This window comes from Nyctereutes procyonoides, unplaced genomic scaffold (assembly GCF_905146905.1).
Source record: "Nyctereutes procyonoides isolate TBG_1078 unplaced genomic scaffold, NYPRO_anot_genome, whole genome shotgun sequence".
Taxonomy (NCBI): Eukaryota; Metazoa; Chordata; class Mammalia; order Carnivora; family Canidae; genus Nyctereutes; species Nyctereutes procyonoides.
In genome coordinates this window covers 20836646-20854539 of record NW_026575128.1, presented here as the reverse complement: position 1 = coordinate 20854539, position 17894 = coordinate 20836646, and the positions used below count along the sequence as shown (strand labels likewise).

Genomic DNA, 17894 nt, shown 5'->3' with positions numbered 1-17894 from the left:
AAGTTTGCATTAGAGAAATTTTTACTATCATCTTAAACAAATAATAGAAATGACCCAATCAGGTAAGACTGATTTCACCATTTACTTGCTGTTTTCTTTCTTTTTTTATGTTCCTATCTAAATCACAGATTTAAATCTATGGTTCTACAGAAATAATAAAAATGCAAAATAATACTACACCTCCTAATAAATCCATTAAATTATTATATTATGTTAAAGTCTAGTTCATATTTCACTTCCAAGTATTTTATTTAAAAACATCAGAATTTACATGGAGATATTAACTGAAAATATGAAAAAATGATCAAGTGGTGGACAGAATAAAAAACTGGAGAAAAAAATCATATATGGATCATTTACTTAATCAGAGATACTCAGTGATACACTAATTTCAGAGAAAGAATGTTCCTTTGTGAAATTCCCATAAAAATTAGAATTCACACTGTACTAAATGCATTTTGTCCTACATATTTGAGCTCTCATATTTCATAGGCATATTGATACATAATTGAAGACATTCATGAATAAAGAAATGTGTGAAGTATATGAATCTTCATGCCACACCAGGCTTTAAAAATATCTAGTCATAATACAGATATACATCATCATTCTGACTGTGAGACTATCTGGAGCTATGAGAAAGCCAAAACTTCCCCCGACTACTTGAAAAATCTGTAACTACCATCCTGATAGCTATGTCTCGGCATTACCTTTTCTACCTTTGCCCAGCTCTGGCCCACTGTAATCTTCACACAAAACTCTTGATGCCTAATGATACCGCTGATAATTCTACAAGGACCCCTCGTGATGTTGTGCTGTCAATGTGGTCAATATCTACTGGTAGATATTGCAGTAATGGCTAATGCCTGCCAAAGGGTTCAAGTCTGCCAAAGTAGAGAAGTTCTTTAACCCACAAATTTGTGATAGGGTTATTTTCCGGAGCTTCAGCCCAATACTCTGGATCTTTGGATTACCATACCATTTTTTTTAATTAAGCAGTTTTTTTAGTTTTTTTCTTTTTCTTCAGAATATACAAGGGCTGACCAGAAGCTTGTTGGAATAACCAGCATACCTCTACTTCTATGAATTCTTAACCTTAGATATGTTCTTAAACTCTTTTCCCCATTAGGAGCTTATATTTTGCTGAGTTTTCTTAGTTGCTCATGAATACAATCCTATATAATAGAATTATACCAAAGCCCTTCCATATATGCCTATGTTTATATGGGTCCTGGGGGGGGGGGGGAACTAACACCGTGGACTAACACAGTGAAGTTTGTTTTATAGACTTAAAACTCTGATAAATTGTGTCTGGGGTATGTATATATTTTTATTCCCTATGTTACTTATGTTATGAAATATTTCCATAATTGAATTTCTTTCTAAACACACATTTTGGAGCCATCATGTAGGAGTGTTCTAAATAGCACAGAATTGAAAAAAGAGGGTTGGATTGACCATGGAACATTTGCATTGACATTTGACCCTTAGCATTTTTTTAAATCTCCATATATATTCAAGGTCTGTCTTATTAACAAATAGAAGGTTCTCCAGGTTTTCTCTGATTATATAGAACTTGACTGAGGGCAATGAGAACTTAAAAATCTCATCCTGTAAAAGCACTACCATTCTTTACAAAGTTCTTTACAGAACAACAAAGAGATCACCTCAAGCAAAGTAGCCAAATATCTAAGAATCTCTGAAGCACAAGGTGTACACAGTCCATTTATGCTTAAGAAAAATCAATATAGCACAAACACGACTTAATAAAAAGATTTACAGAGAGATTGTAAAAATTCTGAGGTTTGACCTACCCATCAATCAACCAGGTCACTTACCAGATATCTCCTCTAGGCACTGCTTAGCAGTTTTATTATATGATAAGTCCATCTTAGTAGGACTGGTACAGGAGTCAGCAGATGATAAAGAGGTACCTTCATTTTCTGAATGTGATCTGAAATTACCAAAAAATAGAAACAAATAGCAATTGTTGTCACCAGTAACTCAAAGTTCTCTAGTACAAGCAGAAAACAGCATGTTAAAAGTTTACTATTAAGGTAAGTATGCATTTCCTTATGATGGAGACATTCCAAAACTAACTATAAGAGAAAGCCCATATTTTTCATATATATTTTTCTTATAAGAGTGAGATTAATAAATCATATTTCTTAGACTTTTCTAAACTTGAAAGCTTTTAATTACCAATAGTTTCATTTTGGAGGAAGCAAAAGACTTGAAAAGATCCAACTTTCTTTCTGCTATTTTAGACAGAGTCTGGCTAAGTTGTATTCTTGTGAGAATAACTAATAAAGGTACTGAGAGCACCCCTAAAATTATTTTTTCCATGAAAATTCTAGAAAATATATCCTAAAATTGAAAGTGTAAGTAAAAATAAATTTCAGAAAAATTAAGGTCCATCAAAACTAAATTTCGTCTACTTTATGTTTTATATGTTTATGTGTGTGTGATTAACATGTAGAGAGTAGGTCTAATCAAATGAAAAGCACACAACAGATGGACTGAGTATATTTTGATATTCCCATCTTTCTTCATGCATTGCTTCTTCCTTTTATGCACAGGCAAATGTTTTAAGAGGCATGATCTTTCCTGGTGCAGCTTCAAAATCTACATATATTTGATCCAAATTACCACATCTTAAAAAAATCTCCAGCATGAACTACTAAGACACAGATGGACGCAAAACAGTAGAGCATCATATGCTAGACTGTGTCCTTTGGAGATTTCTCATTTGCTTGGAGTCCCGTTTGTATGACTGAGTTTGGACCATGGCAAGTGGTCACTACATATTTCTTATTTTTAAAGACATCTAGGGGGAATATTTATATGTGAAAGAAAAATTCAGTATATATTTTTTAAATCAATTTTTACGTAACATTACTTTTATTCTCAATCCTGGTGCTGAGAGGAAAAAAAGTGTTATCACTGACACCAAAGACACTTCATATTGAGCTGAGAGATGTAGAAGCTCTGAGCTCATTAGGATTTTAAGAAGTCATGGAAAACTTTATGCTGTATGTATGGATATATGTGTATAAACAGGAATTGATCTAGAAAAGAAAGATCTATGTAAAAATTCATACAAATGGTCTCTGTGGATTTCTGGCAGACTGTCTTTATTTTATTTCAACTTAAGACTGAATTTAAAAGCACGGCAAAACTAAGAAAAAGGATATACCATTCTAGTGACAGGGCATATCATAAAGGCCAGTAAAGACCTCAACATTGCTAAAATCAACAAAACATTGTAGCCTTCACCTTCCTTGATATCTTCTTGGCAGCATTAAGAACAGACGACTTATTCTTTTCATGAAATTGTCCTACCCTGGCTTCTATGACAAAAATTTTCCAGGTTGTTCCTCATTCTCTCTGGATGCTACCTTTCTCCTCTTTTGTTTTCTTTTACACAATCATTAAATATTGTGGTTCTGGGTAGTCAAAAGAAGGGGATACAGAGGCCAAAAACTGTGAGTTCCTCAAAGCAATATGCTAAACTTTGTCCAGTTTTCACTGTAGTCTCTTTAGATCATCTGAAACATATTCATTGTATTAGTCACTACCGAGCCACACATGAATCCCAGATTCAAACTCTAACCCAGCATTTTCCTCTGAATTCCAGATGTGTATCACAACCGTTTCATCCACATTACCTCTTGGTTGTCACAATATTATCTCAAACCTATCATGTACAGAATTAAACTTGTGATCTTTTCTCTATAAACCTGTTCCTTGTTTGCAGTATCCTGGTGAAACCTTTAGAGTTTCATAGGTATGAGGCTGTGCGTGGTCTGATCTCCGTCTGCTTCCCGAGTGTTATCTTGCACAGGACTGCTCTTATCTCCCTCCCCTGTGGTCACAACAGTCTTCTACCCACTCTCATAGCTCCCTGCCTTAACAGAGCTTTTACACTCCGTTATTTTCCATCCCTCTTTATCCAATTGAGTCTCTCCCTTCAAGTCTCAGTTCAAGTAACTTTTCAAGAACCATCCCTAGTTTTTAGGTAAAGTCCCAAATTAGAAGAACCCATTGCTCTCTGTAACTTTTTTTAAAAGATTTTATTTATTTATTCATGAGAGACACAGAGAGAGAGGCAGAGACATAGGCAGAGAGAGAGGCAGAGAGAGAGGCAGGCTCCATGCAGGGAGCCTGATGTGGGACTCGATCCCGGGTCTCCAGGACCATGCACTGGGTCAAAGGTGGGCACTAAACCGCTGAGCCATCCAGGGATCCCTCTCTCTGTATCTATCTTGACAGCACTTCATACTCTTGAAATGCAAAATCTGTAATTATTTGATCAGTGCTTCTCTCCCAAACTAGACTTACATGTTTAAGCTCACTGTTATATTCCGGTGCCTAGGCCTGGTCGCAGCAAATAATTGGTAAATAAAAAATCTTACTAGTAATGATGATAAAATCTATTATTGAAGTATAGTATATGGAAGGAAGTATAGTATATGGAAGGAAGCATGGTATAACGGTGCATGCACTGGGTTCCGATGTAAAACTTGGCCCTGTAACTGAATAGTTATTAACTCATGTGACCCTGCTAAGTTACTTAGCCTCCCTGAACCTCAATTTGCTCACGTATGAAAGCCAAGAAAAACAGGTGCCTTGTAAAATAACTGTGAACTCAAGCATCGTTATTACTAAAGGCTTGGAAAGGCACTCTCTTGAGGCATGTAGGGTTCTGGTAAACATTAAAATGTGGGGAATTCATCTGGCTCTCTGTGTAGTCCATTTCTTTTCTTCTCTGGCTCCCAGGTTCTCCTATATCTCTATTGACAGCCCCTCCCTACTCACTGCTAAAGCCCACTACAGTTGGTTCTTCTATTTGGCCTACTTTCTTCCTGGCCACTGTACCTCCCTGACCTGTTCCTTAGCCTGCTGTCTCTGAATGAAGGAAGAAAATCCTTTGAAGCTTTCTAAGGATTTTTTTTACTTGCTGAAAAGTTTAAATGGAGAGTATGTCGTGAGACTAGAGACCTCAGGGAAAGCTTACTGGCTGCTGGCCAAGAAGCCTCAGAAAGGCAGGGTGCCTTGGTAAACTGGCTGTGAGCCAGGGCTGGCCTGGCCTATGGTCCTGCCGACTCAGTATTCAAACACTGATCTCTCAGAAGCTGAGTCACACTAAGTAGTTCACCGTGATGGCTGTCTAAAGCCCAACGCCAATTGGTTTTTATTAGAACATGATCAGCAGCTGGGACAGGAGCCTGAAAGCATGTGGTCACGTTAGTTATGAAGATTCACACACTGCCACCCTCTAGAAAAATCTGCATGAAGCAAAAGCATATTCAGAACATGTATTGGGAGTAGAAATTTTACTTTGTTCTGAACAGATTTTTTTTAAGGTTTTATTTATTTATTCATGAGAGACAGAGAGAGGCAGAGACACAGGCAGAGGGAGAAGCAGGCTCCATGCAGGGAGCCCGATGGGGGACTCGATCTGAGGACCCCAGGATCATACCCTGAGCCAAAGGTGGAACCTCAACCACTGAGCCACCCACGTGCCCTGAACAAACAGATCTTAAAAAGTATTGCTCAGGAGCTGACTGCGGGCGGCTATCTTCCTCAGGATATGAGACCCAGTACTCAATGCCATCAGCCATCTCCACACCCCTTGTTTGAGACTCTTTTATAAAAAGGGTGCACACTTCTGAGAGCTCAGTCTTGTCTTAGAAGCCTTTGTTTTATTTTTTTTAATGTGTCAGTGTGTATTTCTGGTTAATTCCCTCTTATCTTTTCACTTTAAGTCACAACAGACAATCTTATTTACCTTGTTTTCAAGTTCTTTGCTGTATTTTCCATGGTATTCCCCACACTAGCAATGATAGGGAAGCAGATTGATCAAAGAAAGGAATATGGAAAGGTAAAATGTCAAATAATTATAAAAAGTACTTAGAAGACAGCTTTGGTTTGTATATACATGTAAATGAGTCCAGATCTCTGTTCCACATATGTTACAAACCATCCATTTCTCCAGGATTTCCATTCATTATTTGTTAGGGAAGAATCAGATTTTAACTCCAGTCTCCAGAGGGGCAATCACTGCTAACTGGTAAAGATTTAACTTTTATACAAATGATCAAAAAAGTTCAGTTAAATCTCTGAAGACTCCTAATATGTCATCTTTTTTTGTACATGTTTCATTCTAATAAAATAAAAGGATTCGGAGTTGACCCATGAAACAAGAGTTCAGAATCCTAGTGTTCTCCAATCAAAGGGTACATTTTGACAGAGTGGATACTAAAGTGGCACCACTCATTGTTCCCACATACACTGATACTGCATTTTCCTCATACTTATTGGAAAAAGAAAAAAATAGGTGTCATCATGTTCCTTTAAATTATTGGGGTGCCTGGGTGGCTCAGGCGGGTAAGCGGCTGCCTTTGGCTCAGGTCATGGCCCTGGGGTCCTGGGATGGAGCCTCGCTCAGGGCTCCCTGCTCAGTGGGCTGTTTCTCCCTCTCCTGCCACTCCCCCTGCTTGTATGCACACACGCTCTCTCAAAAAAATAAAATATTTGTTAAAAATAAAATAAAATATTTAGAAGACATGCTCTGTGCAGACTAACTACTGTGTATTTAAAACATGGTCGACATGTTACAGAAACCCATGGAAACTGTAAAATATAGCATTGCAAAAACACTAATCTATTTAGAGCGCTAATAAGCCAGGCTTTCGGTGTCAGCACTAACTTTTACTAAGGCGCAAAGTGGTGAAAAGTCTAGACTTCACCAGTGATTAGCATAAAAGCTATTTCCTGTTGATGTGCACATACTATGTGCCAAATACTATGCCTGGCATTTTAACTATGGCATGTCACTTCCATGTCACAACAATCCTGTTGTTAGGGAATGGATGTCTGCTTCCTCTCCCAAATTCCTATGTTGAAAACTAACCTCCAATATGATAGCATTAGGAGAAGGAGCCTTTCTTTGTGAGCTAATTAGGCCTTGAGTGGAGAGCGCTGATGCCTGGGCTTCTGGGCTTCATGTTGTTAGAAAAGAGACCTCGGAGAGCTCCCTCACTCCTGCCAAGCGAGGGTAGAGTGAGGAGATGGTCACCTAGGAACCAGGAAGCAGGCTCTCGGTAGACATGTAAAGTGATAGACTACTTTGATGTTAGACTTCCTGGCCTGCAGAACCATGAGAAAGAAATATTTGCTGTTTAAGCAGCCCCGTCTATGGTATTTTTGTTACAGTGGCCTGAACGGATCAAGATACCTATAATGTAGGTATTATAGATAAATTTAGGCTTCTAGAGGTTGAATAATTTGCCTTAAGTAACAAGCTGGTAGATAATTATTCTGTATTTGAACCTGGCTGCCTCTAAATACTTTTAACCACTCCCCTTCTGTTTAACACCATCCAAACACCCCTGGACACTATCTCAGTGCATTTAAGGTCTCTTTAGCTGAAAGATACCTTGGTCACTAAGTTAATAACACACAATATTTGAATATGACTGTATCTATTGGTCTACCTGAAATTTTCTTCTTTACTCTTTACTAACCTTAAATTTTTACTCTTAAAAAAAGAAGCTACAATACATACCACTTAATGGAACTCAACAATAAGTCCTAGATACTGTCAATCTGCAAATTTCAAGTTTCATAAATATGAGTGTTTGCTTATTGGTTTAAAAATATATCCTTCTGTGGACTCGTTTTAATATGGATATAGTCACAAATGTGAACACAAATAGAACTCGTCAGAGACAGCAATATTAACTAACAGTCTTATAGTTCCTGATTCATAAATCCAACAAAGGCAAAGCATCTTTCCAAAATCACCAATGGTTTTGCTTTCTTCTTTCCTTTATGTTGGGAAGGTGGACAGGTGACAGCCAGGGCCAAGGAGAGAAATCCATCAAGGTGGAGAGTAGTTCAGTGTTGATGGGAGATTGGTTAGACTCAGGTGGGTTGAGCAAATAAGAAAATATATTGAAAATCATGGGAGCCAGGTTTCTCAATCGACAAGAGGAAATACAAGTATGGAAAGGGAATATGCACATTGTCCTCAATTTATGAAAGGGTTACATTCCGATAAGTTGAAAATATGAAAATACCGTAAATTGAAAATGAATTTAATACACTTAACAGACCGAACACCAAAGCTTAGCCTTGTCTACCTTAAATGTGCTCAGAACACTTACATTAACTTCAGTTGGGCAAAACCATCTCACACAAGGCCTATTTTACAATAAAGTGTTGAATACCTCATGTAATCTATTGAATACTGTACTGAAAGTGACCAACAGAATGGTTGTATGGAGGCTGAATAATTGTAAATGCATCAGTTTTGGACTCTTGTGATTGCCGGCTGACTGAGCTGGCTCCTCCTGCTGCCCTGCATCACCTGAGAGGGGATCCTACTGTGTATCACTCACCTGGGCCAAAAATAATTTCAAGGTATGATTTCTACTGAGTGCATATTTGTTTTGACACCACTGTAAATTGAGGATTGTCTCTGTGTGTGTATATATATCATAGATAGCTCACAGATACTGAGGAAAAGAATGATATAAGAAGTGTGTGTACCTACATGGATTTACCACTTAGGATATGGGAGCAGTGAGATCTTGGTTTCTAAATGCCACTCTCTACTAAAAGAAATCAGGGCTCCTTAGTAAAAGCTACAGCCAAGGTAGGGAGAGTACAAGATGAGCCTGGAACACGTTGAGCCAAAAAGAAATGAAGTTCTCAAGTAATAATTTGGCAGAAGCCAGCGTAAAGGGGATCCCCATAGTGAGATCTGAGAAAATATAAGCATAAATAAAATCCACTGAATACAACAGGAATCCATTAGTCCATACAATCTGAAGACAGAGGGAGAGAGGAAGGGAGAAGGGTATCTCTTAACAAAGAAAGCCAAGGCATAAGTGGAATGTGCAGGATTAGAAATCATTTGACCTCCATTAAAGTAAAATATTAATTTATGCAAGAAATCTCAATGGATGCTAAAACTTATGGGTAAAAATAGATCAAGGAGTCCACTCTTTATAGAGTCTCAAAATATCTTCCCATGAAAATACTTATTAAATACAAATGGAGCATAGTAATTCGGGAATGAAAAACCGTGGCAGACGTTATCTGAATCAAGGGATCAAATTTACCACCACCAAAATGGGAAGGAGCAATATTGTTGCTACCTGATAGGATGCCATGGAAAGAACATGGCATCATTTCTGTGACTTTCTAGACAAAAAATACAGAATATGCACCTAAACAAGAGGAAATATCAGACATTCCCACCCAAATTAAGAAACATTGGACAAAGGTCTGTCTTCAACACATCAGTGTCATGAAGGTCAAGGAAAGACTGAAGAACTGAGGGATATGACATGACAACTGGATTCAATAGTCATCCTCAACCAATCAAAGGGATACCTCTCTGGCACAATCAGTGAAACTTGAATAAAGTCTCCGGGTGCTCTGAGTGAGTATATATGAGAGTGCTTTGTACTATTCTTGCAAATTTTCTGTAAGCTTAAAATTTTTCCAAGAGCAAATAAAATATAGAAGGAAGAAACAGCAGTGGTTTGATTGGGCAATCTGGCAGTAAAGCCTGGAAGCCAACTACAGAAGGTATTTGATAAAGCTTCTCTGCTGAGAGAATGCCAGCTCTTAGCACTATCCCACACAACAGGCCCTCTTCTAGTGGTGTCTGGATCCCATCTTCAAAATACTGCTGTGTGAGGGAGTTTCAACTGCTACCCCATGCAGAGATCTGTATCAGACCTAGCAAAAGACAAGCTCGCCCAGGCAAGCATTCACCACGCTGTACTTTGTACTGATGACCGATTATGTCCAGCTCACATAAAACCAAAATTGCGGCATAATCTGCAACGGTAGCTGCAGGGCTCAGAGAAGCTTTGACTTGCATGAGGGTTATCTGCTCTACATTTCAATCTTGGTAGATTGACAGCTCCTCCTACTCAATTTACTGGTTCAACAAATTAGCCAAACTTAAAACCCTGTGACTAAGCATTTTCAAAATTAATGTTTTGCATTCTTTACCTTCCACAACATAGTATATGCAACTGTCCATTTTCCCTGTCACTTTCTGGGTAAATCTGAAATCTTGCAAAAACTGGTTACAACAAAATTTTCTCCTGAGAAACCACGATGCTGTTGTATAAGATACAAGAAAGAAAGAAAGCCTCTAAATTCAGCCTCTAAATTGACCTAATTTTACAAATCAAGTGTGCAAAGAGGGTCTCCTCTTATATTTAATTCATAGGTTTTCTTCTCTGTATAACAATCTCTTGCCTTATCTAAGGGTTGGGTTCTGTGTGTGTGTGTGTGTGTGTGTGTGTGTATGTTACCCACACTCCCGATTCTGCTCCCTTTGCTTTTAGATGTTTGCTTCATGTCCAATGCACCGTTTTCCCGGCATTTACTACAAGTGGTCAGAAAATAAGAAAAGGACATGGACCTCAAAATAACAACTTATGTATCTGGTTAACAGCTGTTTTGAAATTTATGAGGATTTAGAAAAAATGCACAGGTCTTTCTTTTCTCCTTAATTGGGTATTTACCTCACTATGGGATTTCATATATGTTTGCAGTCATGAGGAATATAGCTCTAAAGTGACGAATACAAAAGCAATGTAAGAAAACTAACACGTGGGAAGAGGAGAGCTAAGGTAACATTTTTTGAATTCCAGGAAAGGAAAACAAATTTGAAGAAGACAGCATAAAGGGCAGATGTTGATGCTAGAACATATAGAACAGGAACAAATAGAGCTTCCTTTCTTAACTCTGCTTCTCCCCTTTCTCCTTCCTTTCTTTTTGTAATTGGGACCCCTCATTCAAGTCTAACAAAGCTATGGCTGCAAGTAAGGAAGTTTCTCCCTCATCTAGCCATTGGACATGGTCTGACCTATGCAGTCCTCTTCCACTACCATTCTTCACACACATGCTCATGTGCACACACACCACACACACACATGCTTGCACACACCTGAGTCCAGGTGCCTGAGACTCAAGAATTTCTATGACAATTAGGCTCCAATCAACCTTCATTTTCCAGGATATCTGTTCTACTCGCTGACTACCCTACACATCTGGTGTTTATCCTGTTTATAGGGTTCGATGAGTCTTACAATTCCTTTCCTGTCCTCATTCCTGCATGCCTAAATCGCACTTATCTTTCAGAACCCAGCTTAAGTGCCACTATCTCTAATTCCGATAGCTAGGGGCAATTTTCCTTATTTTGAAGTCGCAGTGTATCAAATCCAGTTCACTGCTAGAGAGCTTTACCCTTCCTGCTTCATTTTGTAGCCATCTTTGAGTCACTCTCTTGCCTACTATGTACACTGTGGACGATGGAAGGAAAATGACATATGGGACATGTGCTGTTTCACTCTGCCCTTGATGCCTTACCCATTGTAGATACTTAGTAGGTAGTCATTTAGAAAAGGAAAAAAAATAAGTGAATAAATGTCCTGAAGAGAAGCTACTTCATTCTTTAAATATTTTAAAGCTGTTTATATTTCAATTAAGCCACCTCATTTCTAGGAAGTAAGAGATTTGAGGATTTTCCCTATTCCATTGTACGTTTTTGCTAATTTTTTCTATCCTATAGCAGGTGTGTCTAATCCAGGTGGAGGTGTTCCATTCAACAATTTTATTTGGTGTCTATTGTGGGCAGGTTCTGTTCTGGACATTATGCTACTCAATAAGAAACACAAGACTTGCTCTCAATGAGTTTACAGTATAGCTGGAAATGGCTGAAATCACACTTATTAGTTTTCAAAATAATAGCAGATAATGATAAACTCTATGAATAAAATACAAGAGGATGATGTCATATAATTCCAGCAAGATTCCTACAAAATGTTTCTTTGGACTAGATGGTTGGAGAGGCCTTCTGTGAAGAGGCAGTATGTAAGCAGAGATCTGATGCAAAGAAGTACCCTGTTTTCTCTAGAAGAGAGTCATTATAGGTAGATCACTAAGCAGGGTAGGTTACTTTGTTGAGACACAACAAAGGTAGGGGTTCAGTGTACCACAGAGAGAATGATATGAGGGTGGTTTGAGGGCCAGATTACATAGGCAAGGTGTTTGGGTTTCATTTTTTAAGTGTAATGTAAATCTGATAGATTTTCTCATGATTTGGAATGACATATATTCATATATAAGCATATATATTATGCTTTTAGAGGGTTAGAGTCCTTGCTGTGTGAAGGATACTATTGGAAAGGGCCAAAAGTGGAAGCTGGAAGACTCACTGGAAACTGGGTGGTGACATGGCTTGGACTAGGACAGGTAGGGTGAAAATGGAGAGAAATGCCTGATTGAGGGTATGTTTTGGGGAGACAGCCAATAGGACTGGCTGAAAATACAATGTGTAGGGACAGGGTGATTGAAAATGAAGAACAAAATATGGCTTCTTTCCAAATTTTCTTCCTTAGTCTCCCACACAAAGAATCATGCATCCCAACATCTAGTCTCTGTAGTATTAGTTACCAGCACTTGCCCAGGACTTTATAATCTACCTAATACATGTTCAATAAGGCTTGGATTGTAAAATTATAGAATGTCAAATTTGGATGACGCCACAACATTCTCCCTTCCACCTGACAAATTGTCTCATGCTTTAAATCTCATCTCTTGCTTACCTCCTGGAAGCATCCACTGACTCCATCCTCATGTAAGACTTAGGGAAACCTTCTACATTATTTCTTGCATATACTTTTATAATAGCAATTATTTTTTTATCTTTATTATGTTTTATCATTATCTCCTATAGACTCAGCTCCCTGAAGGCAGAGGATTTTTAGAAAAAAAAAATCTTTGTAACTCTTATTACATAGTATTTGCAGAATGAGTGATGAGTACATAAATGAATAAGTATTTCATGCTTTCCCTTTACCTAAACTATGGCAAGTTGTTATCCTATAATTTCTTAATTATCTGTGGTAGTCACGTTAGTACTTAATAAAAGTGGCCTACTACATTCAAATAGGTTTAAATATTGGGAACTTTTGACATTAAATTAAAAAATTCTTTCTTAAAATTTTCACCTTTGATTTCAGTTATCTCCACTCATTAAGTCGATAAAGATATACTAAGTTCAAGACTACTTTTATCACATTGTAGTGATAAATGAGTTATAAAAACTTAATGTAGAACATCTTTGCGTTGTATAGGAAGTAGGACTAATATGAAATCCATCAACTTCCAGAGCTCAAGATTATATTTATAGAATTCTGACATTCAATTTGTAAGAAAGAGTACTATGAAGCATATATTAGAGTCCCAGAAGGAATAATTAATAACCCAGCCTGACCTAGACATGGGCTGAGGAAAAGGGGAAAATATCAGCCATCAATCCTCCCATTTTATAGAAGTTATTTAATTATCTTTAAATATCAAAAATATGCATGTTTACACATATACGCACATGTATATGTATTTTAAATTACACTCCTTAAAAGCAATTAAGCATTTCCCATCATAAATGAATTCTGATTGAGAATTTTCAATCTACCATTCACATTTTTCCAGTCAGAATCTTTCTAGTAACAATACTTCTAATTGCTATACGTCCAGAAAGAAATGTTGAGCAAAGAAAGTCATGCGAAGGGTCCAGGCATATTTCGGTTCAAAGGCAAACCCCTGTTAGCCCTGTGACTTTCGGAGATGATTACTGTTCTGACTTGAAATCTCTGATTCTTCATCATCTCTGTAAAATGGAGATAACATTCTTTTCTCATGAGTTTATGATATAGTGGGAATGAGAAAATGAATACGAATCTTGTGACATACAGACTTGCATGGGGTACTCAACAACATTACAAAGTAGCTAATTATTACTATTATCTTATTGAATAATTAGCAACTCCCAGAAAGTCTGTCAGGCGTCTTGCAGGATGGGGTTGGAGCAGGCAAAGTCAAAAATACATCAGGGGTCACATAATCCAAACAATGTGACTCTGGAATATAAATATCTTTCACTGATGATTAAAAAGCTTAAATACTGACTACCTTACCTTGAGGAGATTCACATGATCATTTATAAAATTATTCTGATTTTATAAAAGACTCCCAGCAACTATTGTCTCATCTATAGACTGTAATGTGAAATTTTCTTACTGGATAGTTTTATTTCCAATTACCTTGTGTTATTCATAAGAGTACAACTCATTGCTGACATCTGAATCTGGCTCTGTGCTAAAGTCCCTACATGGAGTTGCCTTATTTAATCTTTGAAACACCTAAATAAAGTGGATACTCTTACCCACACACTTTACAGGATTATAAATTGAAACTTGGGGGAGACTGTTCACTATGTGGCAGGTACTGTCACAAGCCCTGTGTAAATATTAACTCACTTAATCTTCGAAAGAGCCTTATGAGGCTACTTCTATTATCACTCCCATTTTACAAATTAGGAAATTAAGGCGCAGAGTCTTTAAATAGTTTACCCGAAGTCACATGGCTAATAAATGACATTATCAGGATTCTCACCCAGGCAAATCAGCTCTCAGGGTCATCTTCTCAGCAACACAAGATATTATTTCTGAACATTAGTAGAACCAGAGGACTTCACAGTCCACACTCTTAGCTGCTTGGCTATATTACCTCAGTTTCATAATCTTCACTTTAAAAAGGGCAAACAGAAACTCAGAGGTTGGACATTTGGCAAGGTCATACACCCGGTCCATACTTGAATGTGTGAGCCGTGCTCCTTCCTCTTTTTAACAGGGAGTGTTTTATCTTTCAAATGGAAACCACTGAAGTTGTACCCACTGGGTACTTTACGACCAACAAACAAGCCTGTTGCTATTTCTGGGAAGATGCTTGCTAACCTGGCAGGTATAGTCTTTCTGCTTAGATTTGGACTTTTCTGTGAAATTCATTTGTGATGATTAGAAATGACTGATGCCTCTACAGAATAGATTTGAGATGCATGAGTGGGCTGAGCAGGACATATTTAAAACTTTATGATTTTTTTCTCCCGTATTTGAAATGTGGATTATGATTTTGACATCTTAAATTCTCATTTGTCAGATAGGGACTCTGGAGTTAGAAAGAGCTGACTCCCATCTGATCCAAAGAAAAAGGTTTTAAATGAATTGCTGCTGCTAAAGGCAGAAAAGCAGACTTTAAAAAGAGCTGAGATGCAATAATTAGAAACTTGCTTTGCCGAGGATATAAAGCACCAGAAAAGCACTTGCATTTTTCACTGAAGGATAACAAATCATTATATTTATTTTCTTTCCTTAAAAAAACCCACACATTTAATAAATTTAATATGCTTTTAAGCTATTATATAATATTGACACTTAATTATAGCAGGTCCTATTTTCTATTCAGAAAAATTTCTCACCTGCTATTGAACTGCCAACCTGCCAAAAGGGCAGACATTATTCCTCCCTAAGCATCTCTCACCAGAAAGACAGTGAATAAAAATGGAGACAAAGCAGCAACTGATGTATTTCTAATTGATTAAAACAAACCAGACAATAGGCACAGTGTGCTATTTTTGTAACTGTATAGTAGAAGAAATATTTTAAAATATGGCATTTATTGGTATACTTTAACCCTTATAAAATAAATAAGTATAATGCACAAACTAATAAATGAAGTACAAATACAATCATTATGTAGATGATTATTTTTGCCTGGAAACCTATGCTTATAGATTTTATTCTGGGAATGAAATGCGTTATAAACAACATTTAACAAACACAATGTGCCAGAACATATAGTAAACATATGCACTGCCCTGTTATTCTTGTCACCCTGTTAAATAGATACTATTCTGCCTATCGGGCAGGTGAAGACAATGAGGCTAAGAGACGTTAAGTAACTTGTTCAAAGTCACACAGCTGGTAAGTGCCAGACCAGGGCATTGAAGACCATGCGTCGGATTCCGGAGTCCGCCCCTTTAACCATCATGACACACTTTCTCCCAAGGGTGAAAACAAAAATATCTGTAAACTCTATAAAATTGAGACTTATTTTAAAGGACTACTAATAAAAACAGTAGTAGGAGGAGTAACAGTAATAGACATAGGAGAGAGTCAAGGCATCTGGGTTTTACTTCACCTTTGAGAACAAGTTAACTTCTGAAGGCCTCAAGTTTTTTTTTTTTTAAGATTTTATTTCTTTATTCCTAAGAGACACAGAGAAAGAGAGAAAGAGAGAGAGAGGGGGAGAGAGAGAGAGAGAGAGAGAGAGAGGGAGATGCAGGCTCCCCATAGGGAGCCCGATGCAAGACTCGATCCCACAACCCAGGTCACGCCCTGAGCCGATGCAGATGCTCAACCGCTGAGCCACCCAGGCGTCCCTGAGAGGCCTCATGTTCTTAAAAAGAAGGGTCAAGAGGGCAGAAGAGGGGAAGAGGAGAAAGGACAAGGCCAGAGCACACTGAATAACGGTTTTCTTAAAAAGTGAAATTCTAGGCGTGCGTCTTGAGGATGCCCGTGTTGCAGTGCGCCTAGGAAAGCGCCGGTGTGGCCTGGCCCAGGACGGAGGGCCACCTACCTGTAGATGAACGGCGCCACGGTGGCCGTGTTGGGGTGGCTGTGCTGCTGCTGCTGCTGCTGCTGCTGCTGCTGCTGCTGCTGCGGGAGCTGGACGGCGCCTCCGCCCGCGGGGGGGCCGCGCTGCTGTCCCTGCCCTCGGGGGGCGCCGGGCAGCCGGGGGCGCTGGCCTTCTCGGCGCTGGGCTTGGGGGAGCCCTGGGGAGGGCCCCCCTTGGTAGTCCTGAACTTCTCCGACTCCTTGCTCACAGCACTGCCGGGCGAAACGGTTGGCTTCGCCGTGGGCACCTTGGAGCCTGGTTTCGGAATGCCACTGGAGGAGGGGATTAAGCTCTCTTTCTTGGCCGCTGTCATCTTGCTACCCTTTGGGATCAAGCTCGCAATTTTTGAGGTCTTCTTTGGAGCCGTCTCTGTCACCTGATCCTTCTCATCCTTGACTGGTTTTTCAGTGCAAACTTTGTTTTTGTCCCTGTTCTTCTCCTCTTTGTCCTTTGGCTGCAGCAAAGACTTTTTATTGCTGAGATTTTTGCTTCCAGCCTTCGGAGGGGCTAGTTTAGGTGACGCTTTGGGGCTGCTACTGGTTGAGCCACCACTATTCAGACCACTGTTAAAACCTTCCGTGTCACCAGACTCAGAGAAGGCATCGTCATCCTTCCCACCATCACTGGGGCCTGAACTGGAGGACTGGGGGGGGCGTAAAGCAGTCCGGGCGTTGACCAGCTTGAATTTTTCAAGCATGGATTTCTGTCCCGAGGAAATTGTTTTGACCCCCTCTGAGACAGGGGGCTTCAGTCTGTCGGCAGCGGGGGTCGGGGAGGTGGCCGGGCTGGGCTGCTTTACCGCCAGCATGGTGGAGGTGGCGCTGTGCTTGACATTCATGGACTTGCTGCGCCAGGGCTTGCAGGCGCTCGGAGAAGGGATGGCAGAGGCAGGGGGCTGCCCAGCAGTGCCAGGGGGCTGCGGGTTCCCATTTACACCTGAAGATGGTTGAGGCCCTTTGGAGGCATCTGGACACGAAGAAAAAAATAATAAAGAAAAAGTTGATCACTTTCGATCATTTACATCATACCCCTGAATACTTCAACTACAGACACAGGAAAATATCTCTCCTGCAAGCTGAAAGCAGACATGCTATGAGGCATCAATCACTTCCGTGATGTGGTTATTTTTATATCATATATCAAAAATTAAGGATCTGAGAGCCACTGATTTTGGAAAATAACTTTCTTTTTCCCTTCTAAAATTACTCTTACCCAAATGAACTCTGCTAGTCATTGCTATCTAAAGACAAAACACTATCCTTCCCGTAAGCAATTCTTTATATTTTTTCCAATTATTGCTGTAGCTCATAGCAGAAAATTAATTCCACATAGCCTTATAA

The 17894-nt window shown here is 39.0% G+C and overlaps 1 protein-coding gene across 1 annotated transcript in view; it reads right to left on the bottom strand.

The window, feature by feature from the left end:
* Positions 1-17894, bottom strand: part of NAV3 (neuron navigator 3) — a 357285-nt gene that overhangs the window by 173849 nt on the left and 165542 nt on the right. The window contains 3 exon segments of the mRNA XM_055341892.1: positions 1839-1954; positions 16516-16582; positions 16585-17520. Coding sequence (XP_055197867.1) covers positions 1839-1954; positions 16516-16582; positions 16585-17520 — 1119 coding nt within the window.